Here is a 12,984-nt window from a genome sequence, read left to right as displayed (position 1 = left end):
GTTTGATTCTTTCTCCAGGGGCTCCATTATTCTGGGGGGCTTTGGCGTCTTTTTTATCTCTCATGGGGGGGTTGGTTGTACTTATGGTTTTCAGAGAGTCTCTTAAGCCATTTTCGGTGGAATTTGTCCGTGGGGGGTCTCATTAAGGCCTTCCTTCCTTGCTTTTTTCAGCATGTTTTAACTCTTTTTTGGGGGAGGGTTTTTCCCATTATATTTTTCCTCTTTCCTCGTTTTCAGAGGTTGCATTTCTTTGCATTGTTCATGGGTACCTAACATGGCCTTGTTTCCAGGACCCATTCTGCATTTCATCTTAGTTTTTGTGAGCTTAAGGCATTCCTGTAAGTTGCCCTTAAGGGGGGGTGTTAGAGTAAATAATTATTTATTCTTTTACTTAAGTTTACTTAGTTAAATGCATTTATTTATTAGTTGTAATCTAGGAGTTGTTGACAACACGGGAGTTTGTTCCTATCTAAGTCATACTTATCCTCTCACCTTGATCGAGGATGTCCCACCTTTTGTGGATGTATGCTTAGTTGTCATTCTTATCTCCTAGCACTTCTAGCACTTTCTAAGCTTGTTCTACAAGCTTCCCAGAGGCCTTTATAAACAGGCTCTCCCTTTACATTTTTGTAAAGCAATTTCAATTTCATTTTCTCATTGTTGCAATATAATTTATCTTTGTTGCTTCAAGCTCTTGTTCCTTCCCTCTTCAGTTTCTCTTCAGTAGGTTATTTGCATGTAGGTGATCTTCGCGCACTGTGAAATTGGCTTTCATCAACTTCTACATTATTGTGGAAACCTATGACTAGAATTTGGAGCGATCATCATTTTTTTTTTTTTAAAGAGGGGTAAACGCTTTGACCTGGAGCTATGAACTAGTGAGGCCACAAACGAGAGACCTCATCCCCATTAGATTTGAACCTTGATGGCAAGGATAAAAACGCAACAACTTAACCATCACAACATGCCACTATTGGTAGCGATCATCATTATTCATGGATTATGTTCTTAATTTATTTCTATTAGGTTCTGGATTTTCATATTCATCAATATAGCCTTAAAAACTTGATTTAACTGTGACAACTTTCAATTTCGACACTTGAGAAAAGTTTGGAGACTTCATACATTTTGAGTTTTCGTCCCTCATTTTCTTTAAAGAATGGGAAGAAACTTGTATAATTATGTGACTTTGTCATGGATTTAAGCAACACTATAGACATAGAATAAGATTATCTCTATATTCATTGATAGTCAAAAAATTCTCGATAGAAACAACTTTGGTTTTGGACTAATTTTTCAATACATATAGTATATTTTTTACTCATTATATCTTAATAAACTTGTAATCATGTATAATTTATCCACATTCTTAATTTAAAGTTTTATTGGTTGCCTTCTTACCATTTTCCTTTTTGTTTCATACCAAAAATAAACATACTAAATAAAAATGTACGTAATAAAATACGCAATGAATGGATGAGTTTTTTAATGAACTATGAGACCATCAAACTTTCAAATCACTAGGTGAGACCATCAAAATTTTGAATCAAGAATAACAATTTTCAAGTTCTTTTTGTTGTCAATCATTTGTTGTGGATATAGATCAAAAAGTGTTAGGTTCAGAGAGACATAAATAACAATTATGTGCAAATCTGACAAATATCACAAAAAGAATAAAGTGCACATAAGTGAATAAAATACACAAAGATTTAACATGGTTTACCTATATCCTAGGCTACCAAATCAAACCAATATCACAAAAAGAATATATCACACATAAGAGAACATATGACAAATTTTTTTAACATGGTTCACCCAATCCCTGGCTACACAGGGCTACATCCACCAAACAATAAGTCCAATATTATTATCTAGTGATTTCAACCTTATTACAATATGTAATCCCTTGAAATTCAACATTGTTGTAAGAAGAAACTAAATCACCATACATCATAAAATTCCTAACCCTAATCCATTTTTTACAAGAGTTACGTCGCTTACCATATTAGGGTTGGAATATGTTGTCTAATAGAAACATAACTCCTGACATATTCTACAATAGAAAATTCCTTTTTGGCCTCAAGGGTGCGACCTCACAAGGGGTATTGCCTCTTGACCCTTAGAATGGGGGAGATTCCCCTAAATCCCCATAGGAAAAATTGGTGGATACTGTGTCAAACAGAATGGGGAAATATTAACCTCTTAGTCTAATTAGGCTCTGCATAACAACAAAAAGTTTGCAATTTTGTAAAGTAGTATCCCCTTAAATAGCTCATTTTAACTACTCACTTTCAAATTCTTTTCATATTGATTGCAAATATGTTTATAAACAAGTAGTTGAAAAAGCTCACCCATGTAGAAAGTTTGTGAAAAGCTCACTCATTTCACATCTTCCTGTGCATCATATCATGTTTACATGAATATTAAAAAGTTGGGTTATTACCTCCATTGTACAAAAAATACCCATTGAAACATATTCTTATTAAAAATAATTGATATATTTAATTTAATACCTATAACTGATGACCTCCTTTATCAGAAATGATTAACACTAACATGTTCTGGCAAAAAAAACAACTATTTTGAGAGTAAATCCATTCAACTTTTGTCCGATCTCCTAGAAACCTCTAAGAAAGAGGCCTGATATAATGACAACCCACTTTAAGGGAATTTTTGAGAGAACCGAGAAACCCAACCCTAATTTGTTATGTTGCAACAAATTACCATAGTTGATTAGTATCCTGACATTACATCATTTCTCTGGATTGTTATAGTTGATCACATAGTAGAACCAAAAATGGGGTGGCATTGTTTCTTTATGAAGGAATGGGAGCCAAAGCCTAGGGTTTCTTCACTAGGGAACAAGTTTATATGGTCAGTGATATTGTTTTTGTTACTATTGTTTGTGATGTTATGTGCCAATAAACCTACTTTTTGTCTATATAGACTACATTGTCAACCACACTACAAATGTGGTCACACACATTGACAAAAAACATGAATCTCAGGGAATGCATCATTTTCCTCCTAGTATTCTCTATTATTTTGGTCAAGAAGAACAATAGCTTACTATTTTTAGATTGTGACTTCTGTAGTAGGGGATTCTTTTCAATTTTTGTTCATGAGGGTATGTTTTATGGGTATTGAAGGGTGGTTGTTTAATTAATGAGAATGATATATCTTGTTTATGAAGTGTAATTTTTGAATAAATTGTACAAATTATGTTTGTTGTTTTGGTTATTTTGAAGGAAGGATCTTGTAATTTAGTCCAAACAAAAATATGATATATAAATATAAGACAGATATAGCTATTTGTTACAAGTGTACTTTTAGTGGGTTTTTATGACTGTATCTTTACTTGATCTTTAGATCCTATTTTTATATATGATCTTCGCCTTATAATAGAGATTGATTTCAGTTTCTTTTCAGAGGAGTATATCATTTGGATATTTGAAAGGGTTGTAGTTTAAATGTAATTTTTTTATAAAATGTAAAGATTACATTTATTGTTTTGGCAATTTTGAAGGAATAATCCTTCTATTTGTGGTAATTTAGTTAGCGAAAATGGATTTTTGTATTTATGGTAATTTACCTATGGAAGATGGGAATGTATAATTGTATGTTCTTTGTTGGGCCATTGGTTATTCTTCTTTTGTTAAATTTTATTTTTGTTTATGAATTTCTATCTCTCTTCTCTATGAAAATTTAATGATAAGAAATTTTTGACATGTTATTACAACATAAAGATATTTGTTGTTTACAACCATAATATAGTGGGTCCATATGATTGTGTTTTTATGGATCTTTGAGTTTCATTTTTGCATAGTGTCTTCACTTTGGAGTAAGATCCAACCTTTCTGAAACATTATTTATCTCTAATAAAAGATAAGATCTTGTAATCATAAAAGGAAATCTTTGGTGCATTAAATGAAAATATGTCAAGTATATTTATATTGATAGTATTTTATTTATAAAAGGAATTTTGATGTATTAATTTAAAGGTTAATGCATTCTAGAAAATACACTCCAAAAAAATGATAGCAAAGACCAAAAGACTCACAGAAGAAGAACTCGAATAAAACAGTCGGATGTAAAACAACAACTTTATTTACATTATGGTTTACCATACACTACTTATCATTCTTGCAAGTTGCACTGAGGCTTATTTTATACTATAAAATAGGCTAAGTTAAGCTTGAAACTAATCTAATGACATCCCTATAATGTCTCAACTTCCTATTACATAATTGGAACTAATCTATTCCAAGGTTTGTGAGAGCCTCACCACCTCAGATTATTTATCTAGAAGTTTCTTTATTAACAAACAAGCTTAAAATAAAGATTGCGCCTGCATCAGACTCCCAAGAAACAAAAGATTTGTTCATGAACTCCTGTCCATGAGGTGTTCAATATTTGTACCATGCTTGGATAGTTTTGAAGCTGTCATCCATGTGGTATCCTCAAGTGGATGGCCCTTCCATTTGACTAGGTATTGGAAATATTCTTTGCCTCTGGTTTTCTTGACCACTTTCTTGTCCACAATTTCCTCGGGTTGCTTGGGTGTTTCTTTGGGTAATTGTTGTTTCCACTCAAAAATATGTTCTTTATCTTTTCCAAGTGCTTTAATTGTTTGTTGTTTACCTTTGAAAGGGTATAAATCTGCAACATTAAATATAGGAGAAATTGCAATTCCTGGTGGAAGTTCTATTTCATATGCATTACTAGAAAATTTTCTTAAGATCTTGCAAGGGCCAATTTTCTTAGCCTTTAGCTTATTATACTCACCCTTTGGAAATCTCTCTTTTCTAAGATGAGCTAGAACAAGGTCACCAATATTAAAGTTGACTTCCTTTCTTTTCTGATCAATTCTCATTTTGTACTTGATGACACTTTCTTCAAGTTTCCTTTTTACCTGTTCATGCAAATCTTGCATTGCTCTTGCAAAGTCTTCACCATTGGCACTTCTTGTTTCCAATTTACCCAAATTCCTTAACTCATATATTCCTCTAGGATGCATACCATACAAAATCTGAAATGGACTCATACTCGTGCTTCTGTTAGGTGAGTCATTTTATGCGAACTCTGCTTGTGCAAGTACCAAGTCCCACTGTTTGGGATGCATATTGATCAAACTTCTGAAGATGTTCCCAAGGCTTCTGTTGACTACTTCTGTTTGACCATCTGTTTGAGGATGATAAGTTGAGCTAAAGCTTAAATTTGTACCCAAATTTTTCCATAGAGTCCTCCAGAAGTGTCCTACAAATTTAGTGTCCCGATCAGAGACAATGCTTTTAGGCAGTCCATGTAACCGAACTATCTCCTTGAAGAACAAATTGGCAATATTTGTAGCATCACTTGTCTTTCTACATGGAATAAAATGAGCCATTTTGGAAAAGCGATCAACTACTACAAAGATTGAATCATGCCCCTTTTGAGTTCTTGGTAAACCAAGTACAAAGTCCATACTTACTGAATCCCATGGCCTATTTGGAATTGGCAATGGCTGATATAAACCTGCATTTTGACCACCTCCTTTGGCATGTTGACACACTTTACATCTTTCTACAAACTTCTTAACATCTTTGCTCATACCTGGCCAGTAATAGTGTGCACTCAACTGAGCTAGTGTCTTGTTTTGCCCAAAGTGTCCTGCTAAACTACCACTATGTTTTTCTTTCACCAAGTTCTCTCTCATGGAACTTCTTGGGATGCAAAGCTGACTTCCTTTGAACAGAAGACCTTCTTGTATCATGAAATCCATCCAAGGACTTCTATCCTTACTAAGAGGATTCACACATGCTTCATATGCTTCTTTGAAGTCTATGTCTTCCTTGTACATCTCCTTTAGATCATTAAAACCCATTATGCTTATTTGAGAGCTCTGCATGATCAAACTTTTTCTGCTCAAAGCATCTGCAACTTTGTTAGTTTAACCACTTTTATGCTTTATAAAAAAGGTGAAATTTTGAAGAAATTCAATCCATTTTACATGCCTTTGATTTATTTTGGTTTGGTTACTAATAAACTTTAATGCATGGTTATCAGTATGCAACCAAATTCTCTGGGCATTAAATAATGCCTCCACTTTTTCAGAGCTTGAACAAGAGCATAAAATTCTTTGTCATATGAAGAATATTTCTTCCTTGTATCATTTAGTTTTTCACTATAGTAAGCAATTGGCTTACCTTCTTGACTTAAAACAGCACCTACAACCATTCCACTAGCATCACATTCAACTTGGAAGAGTTTATCAAAATCAGGTAAGGCTAGAATAGGTTGTTCAGTAATCTTTTTCTTTAGTAACTGAAAACTTGTTTCTGCTTCTTTAGTCCATTGGAAAAACTGTTTATTTCCCTTGATTGTTTCAACAATTGGAGCACAAATACCACTGAAGTTTCTTATGAACTTCCTGTAAAAACTAGCTAGTCCATGAAAACTTCTGACTTCAAAAACATTTCTTGGAGTAGGCCAATCTATTATGGCTTTAACCTTTTCAGGATCCATTTTCAATCCATCTTTAGATATTACAAAACCCAAATAAATTAACTCATCCTTCAAAAATATGCACTTCTTAAGATTGATTAAAAGTTTTTCTTGCTTCAACTTACTTAAAACCAATCTTAAGTGTTGAAGGTGCTCTTCCTTTGATTGACTATAGATTAAAATATCATCAAGATAGACTATTACAAATTTTCCTATGAATTCCTTAAGCACTTCATTCATTAATCTCATAAAAGTGCTTGGAGCATTTGTTAAACCAAATGGCATTACTAATCATTCATAAAGCCCATCATTAGTTTTAAATGTCATTTTCCATTCATCACCTTCCCTTATTCTAATCTGATGATATCCACTTTTTAAATCTATTTTAGAAAAATACTTAGCACCACTTAGACAATCCATTAAATCATCCATACAAGGCAAAGGAAATCTATACCTGATGGTGATTTTGTTTATGGCTCTAGAATCTGTGCACATTCTCCATCCTCCATCTTTTTTTGGACCCAATACTGTAGGAACGGCACAGGGACTTAGACTTTCTCTGACCAACCCTTTGTCAAGCAAATCTCGTACTTGGGCTTTGATCTCTTCATTCTCTCTTGGAGTCATTCTATAGGCTGCTTTGTTTGGCAAGTTAGCTCCAAGGATAAGATCAATATGATGGCTGATACTTCTTATTGGTGGTAACTCATTAGGAAAATCATCCACAACAATATCAATAAATTCATCTAACATATTTTGAATTTCCAAAGGTAAATCAACCAATTTTGTACTTGTAAGAATTACCTTTGGTTTCCAAATTAGAGAAAAATTTACCTCCTCCTTCTTGATTTGATGCAAAAATTCTTTCCCACTTACCATTAATACCTTAGGACTGACCTCTTCAGCTACATTTTCATCCTTAAGAAGTATTAGTGTGTGTTTATATCCATCTTTTTCAAAAGTATATGTGTTACATCTTCCATCATGGATTGCCTTCCTGTCGAATTGCCAAGGTCTACCTAAGAGAATATGACAGACATCCATAGGCATAACATCACATATTACTTTATCTTTATAACTCCCTATTTGAAATTCTATTTGACATTGTTCTGTTACCAATGCCTGATGTCCTTTTTGCAGCCAAGACACCTTATATGGGGTTGGATGAGTTGTCCTTTTCAAGCCTAACTTATCAACCATTTCAGTGGATACAAGGTTGTCAGTACTCCCGCTATCAATTATAACTTTACAACATTTACCTTTGGCCTTGCAGGTAGTTTTGAATAATGCTTTCCTTTGTAATGGCTCTTGAATTTCTTTGGTCGGCTTAAGTAGGACTCGTTTCATGAGCAGTGATTCTCCAACCTCAGGTACATCTGTATGAACAAGTGATTCTGCAATCTCCTCCTCAGCTTGAGCAATGTGTGCACTTTTTTGGCTTGTCACAGAGTTCTCTGGACACTCATAAGATCTATGTCCATACTTATTACATTTAAAACATTTGCCAACAAATCCTCTACCTCTACCTCTTGAATAGGGTCTTCTGATTCTAAAGGAATCATTGCTTGGGGAAGATTGTTCCTGGTGATGTGAACTACTAGCTTCTTCCCTATGAGCTTGCCATTGGTTTCTACCACTTGATGATCCTCTTCCTCTATAGCTCCTACTTTTCCCTCTCGAGCTTTGCGCTTATTTTCTAGACAGCTTCTCCTCTGCTTTGAGAGCATATTCGTATGCTTCTTCCACTATTCTTGGACATAAAAGATTAATTTCATCTTGAATATTATATCTCAATCCATTGAGGTATCGAGCCACTTTTTCTGTATCATCTTCAATATGACCAGCTCTAATGGTCAACTTATAAAATTCCTCTGTATAATCTTTACCTGACACTTCCTTTTGCTTAAGATTTTGTAATTTCTTAAAAAGATTAACTTGGTAATCTTTAGGTAGGAATTTACCTTTTAGCTTTGCTATCATCCGATCCCAACTCTTGAACTTTAATTTCCCTTTTTGTCTTCTTTCATCTTGCACTCCATCCCACCAGAGGGATGCATGACCTTCTAGTCTTGTTACTGCAAATTTTACTTTCTTGTCATCAGCGAAGCTTTCATACTCGAAGTATTTCTCCATTGCACTAGTCCAATCGATCAATTTCTCAGCATCCAGGCTACCTTCATACATAGGCACTTCCAACTTGGGTTTGGAAGTCGCTTTGGTAATTGCTTTAATGAATCTTCTCTCAAATCCTTCTTCCTTAGGTTCTACCTCTGCCTCGTGAGCTTCTTCTTCGTCATTGATATCTTCCATATCAATACCTCCTCTTTGTGCAAGTTCCATAGCTTGCAGTCATGCTTGCATGCATCTCATCTCTTCTAGGATTTCTACATTTGCAGCTGCTCCTCCTCGACCCCCTCATCGACCTCCTCTTCTTCCACGAACTCTGAATGCCATCTCTAGGCAAAGGTCTTCTTTCACACTCGCTGGGACTTCTTTATTTTCAGACAATAATGGCAGGGGGCTGAAGAATAATCTTTTTCTCATACAATTTTTTTTTAAAATTCTTACTAAGATCAAAATGTCCTCTTTTATAAAATGGATCACTTAGAAAAGAGATTTCAAATATGCAAACAGTATTAAATTTAAATTCATAAAACTTACTCCTATATATTGTAGTAAAATCCGTCACCTTGTGATGAAAGTTGTTCATTCGCTGAAATGAATTATTCAAAATAATTTCTAGATTTGATGCTCCTCTCTCCCAGCTTTCCAAAACATTTTGAATTTCTGAATTTCGTTGGAAAACAAGAAACTTATGAGCATTTTACCGGGACTGATCTTTTATGTCTGCACCTTCATAGTGACGCCAGATAACTTAACATTTCTCTTTTTTTCTTGCACTGATCTCTACGTTGGGTCCTCATCAAAAATTTCCAAACTGCAAAGACTTCCTTCTATATGCTATTCATGTGGCTGCGAATGTATTCCTCACCCAACGGTTGTATCAGACTTGCTCTGATACCAAACAACAAGCGGTGACTTCAACAACGATCTAACTTGGAATCAGATGATCTCCTTAACTTGGCATCTTCAGTTGCAGCCTGACGTAGATTAATACCCAATCGTCTAATCTCATCAGAAGCTATTGATAGGCTCTGATACCAACTAATGCATTCTAGAAAATACACTCCAAAAAAATGATAGCAGAGACCAAAAGACTCACAGAAGAAGAACTCGAATAAAACAGTCGGATGTAAAACAACAACTTTATTTACATTATGGTTTACCATACACTACTTATCATTCTTGCAAGCTGCACTGAGGCTTATTTTATACTATAAAATAGGCTAAGTTAAGCTTGAAACTAATCTAATGACATCCCTATAATGTCTCAACTTCCTATTACATAATTGGAACTAATCTATTCCAAGGTTTGTGAGAGCCTCACCACCTCAGATTATTTATCTAGAAGTTTCTTTATTAACAAACAAGCTTAAAATAAAGATTGCGCCTGCATCAAAGGTAAAGAGACCAAAGATATTGTTAACTCTTTTGTATTCTAAAAAAAGTACGAGCTTATCTCTCAAATCTTAGTTGATGTTATAGTTAAGAGATGTATAGTTTTATGATTGGTTTTGTAAATAGGCTTTAATTTAAAATAGATTTCAATAGGTTTCTAACAATGGACTTATATTGCAAGGGCAGTCTAAATGATACTAACATGATAGAGATCTAGTTCTCCAACTTTAAAGAAACGAATCTCTCTATTTGTAGTAGATACAAAGTAGTGACAATTGTTGGATAAAGTTGTAGTATAATGAACACTTATGACTATTTTTTGTTGATATTTGGACTCTATTTTCATATATGGTATTTTTTTTTAAACTAGGCTGAGCTTTTCAAAAAAAAATCCTATTTACCTTGAATAAAAGATAAGAGAATCAGATCCAATCTCCTAACACCTTGCCAAGCGTACACACAAAAGAAAACACATAATGAGCAACAAGAAAGGAAATCTTTGATATACTAAATGGGTAGATGCCAAACCGACATGAGGTAGGTAGGGAAAGGGAATCAGATCCAATCTCCTAACACCTTGCCAAGAGTACACATGGAAGAAAACACATAATGAGCAGCAAGAACCAAGATATTTATTGATTGATTAAACAATTGGCATGATCAAATATACTATCAAAACATTCAACATGTCCAACTATGAGGCCTTCTTGGTTACAACCAATGCAATGAAATTATAATTAGAGAGCTAGAAGCTTATCTTCTTCATCTTCCATATATTCTCCCTATCTTCACGACTTTTGAATTATTCATTATCTCCAAGAGCTTACTGAATTCCTTTATATGATCCTTGATACCTTTCTACAGCTAATCCAAGTTCTTATATAGTCAACAATACCACAAGTTAGCCTTTAGGCATTAATTAAAATAGACACAACCTTGGAGGATTAAACCATAACCCAAGCAATGGGCATCAATTGTTCATGTGCTCTTGAGGATAGGTCTTCACACAAGCACAGAGTTGGCTCCTAACCGCGCAAGCCACACTGGATGAAATCATTGTTGACAATTGGCCAATGAGGCTATGTAATTATTGTCATTTATGGCAACACATGATGTACATGCTTATAGGAAACCTCGAAAATAAAGATACTTAGCTTTTGGTACTCAGAAAATTGTCTAAGTATGAATTTGATATACAACAGTGTATTGTTTTGTTTATAACTTGTTGTTGATGTCATATTATGACTAGCGAAGTTAGATGGAGAGAGTATACATGTTGATGATGACGTGTATAACCTCAGAAGTCATTACAGACTGTACAGAAAAGTGATATTCATGGTTTAGTAGTGAAACAGGATAGCAAAATTGAAGGAAAGGATTATTTTGTTTACAAAATAATTACTTGTCTAATTAGGGCTGACATCCTAGCTATTTACACTAAGTTGGAAAAGTGCATTGTGGTCTTAGCTGACCTAGCAATAATTTGTGTAAAGGCATGGTATCTATACAAAGGACATCTTGCGATGAGAAGTGTAATTATGGTAATTGTTGTGTTGAGCAATTGTATGCGAACTTTTGTTAAAGCGATATATGCGAAGTTTGTGAAGCTATTTTGTGATCTGAGATTGAACTAAGAAAGAATCTATATTCCAAAAATCTGATTACTTGTTTAGGCAGTGAGATCTTCTTGTAATTGGAAGTGCATGTTTGGGCAGTGGGCTCTTGTTGCATCTACTGTACCACAACTTCTAACAGGGTTGGAATCTCCTAATAGGGATTCAAAGTCTCCTAACAAGGACTCTTTATACCGAATTTGTGTATTGACTCCTAACAGGGTCCATCCTTTAACAAGGAACTTATATATCAGTATATTATCTAGTGGGTATTGTCCCCACTAGGGTTTTCCCTTGGCGAAGGTTTTCCTAGTTAACAAAATATAGTGTTATGAGTTATCTTTGTGCATGGTTATTGTTACTATTCAAAATTACTTTATTACTTTGTTATATATGGTTTAAAGTAAGAAATAATATCCAGTTGGGGACTAAAGTTTGTAGATTATTGATTCACCCCCCTAGTAATCCCTATTTCTAACAATCATTGGAAATAGAGGCTAGAGAAATTGGCACAGAACTCAAAGCACAAGGCACATTAACTTATGCACTCCTAGGGTAAGGATCCCAAATAGGACATCAACATGATGTCAATTGTGCAAAACTGGAAGTCAAACACAACAACGAGTACTTCGCAAAAAAAAATGGTATAGAAAACAAAGCAACTTTTTGGTTGATGCAACATTTCTCATTGACCCATGATGCTCCTGCATCAAACACTTAGGGTAAGTAAAGAACTGATGTCCACTTAAGGAAACCCTAATGCCACCCTAACTTGAATCATAAAGATCCAACTAAGCTTGTCTTATCCATGAACTATCTTCAATTGGTTTATCGTTCCAGTCAACAAGGTATTTTGTGTAGTCCTTTCCTCTGGGGCTCTTATTTTGCTATCCAAAACCTTCGCAATGTTGTTAGTATTCCTCTAGGGATAATATAGGTTATCTTTTAATTCATAATCTATTTCAAAACACTAAAAGATGGCTATAATATTGAATATTGGTGAAATATCCATATCTTTTGATAATTCAACATCAATTGTCAAACTTTCTTAAAATATGTCAACCACTACTAGAATAGAATCATCACCTCTATGAGTTTAGGTAAGTCAAGCATAAAGTCCATATTAATATGCTCCAAAGGTTTATTTGGTATAGGCAATGATGAATACAATCCGAAAACTTGACTAGCTCCCTTTGTTGTTTGACAAATTAAGCAACTCTTAACCATCTTCTGCACATCTTTGTTTACTTGAGGCCACTAATATTTGTTAGAGATCATATTTACTATTTTGTCAATTCCAAAATGTCTAATAAGTCCACCACTATTTTTCTCCTTCATGATTTTATCTCTCATAGATTCTCTAGGTATA

The 12,984-nt window shown here is 34.2% G+C and overlaps 1 protein-coding gene across 1 annotated transcript; it reads right to left on the bottom strand.

Moving 5' to 3' along the window:
• Nucleotides 1-5,071: 5,071 nt before the first annotated feature.
• Nucleotides 5,072-8,823, bottom strand: LOC149551023 (uncharacterized). The gene is made up of 4 exons (XM_089790040.1): nt 8,186-8,823; nt 6,938-7,954; nt 6,186-6,409; nt 5,072-5,592 (listed from the first exon to the last, which is right to left on the bottom strand). The coding sequence occupies exons 1-4, from the start codon at nt 8,821-8,823 to the stop codon at nt 5,072-5,074; spliced, it is 2,400 nt and encodes a 799-aa protein (XP_089646166.1).
• Nucleotides 8,824-12,984: the final 4,161 nt, after the last annotated feature.

This window comes from Cupressus sempervirens, chromosome 6 (assembly GCF_028749045.1).
Source record: "Cupressus sempervirens isolate cs-2001-9-10 chromosome 6, ASM2874904v1, whole genome shotgun sequence".
Lineage (NCBI taxonomy): Eukaryota > Viridiplantae > Streptophyta > Pinopsida > Cupressales > Cupressaceae > Cupressus > Cupressus sempervirens.
Note: the sequence above shows the minus strand (reverse complement) of the source record. Positions and strands in the feature narration are given on the sequence as shown.

Coding starts and splice junctions, on each gene's coding strand:
- LOC149551023 (XM_089790040.1), bottom strand. CDS start 8,823: ATGGAACTTGCACAAAGAGGAGGTATTGATATGGAAGATATCAATGAC. Junction 6,410..6,937: donor ATAAACAAAATCACCATCAG/GTATAGATTTCC, acceptor TAGTTTTTACAG/GAAGTTCATAAGAAACTTCA. Junction 5,593..6,185: donor TGCTGTTTTAAGTCAAGAAG/GTAAGCCAATTG, acceptor ATTACTGGCCAG/GTATGAGCAAAGATGTTAAG.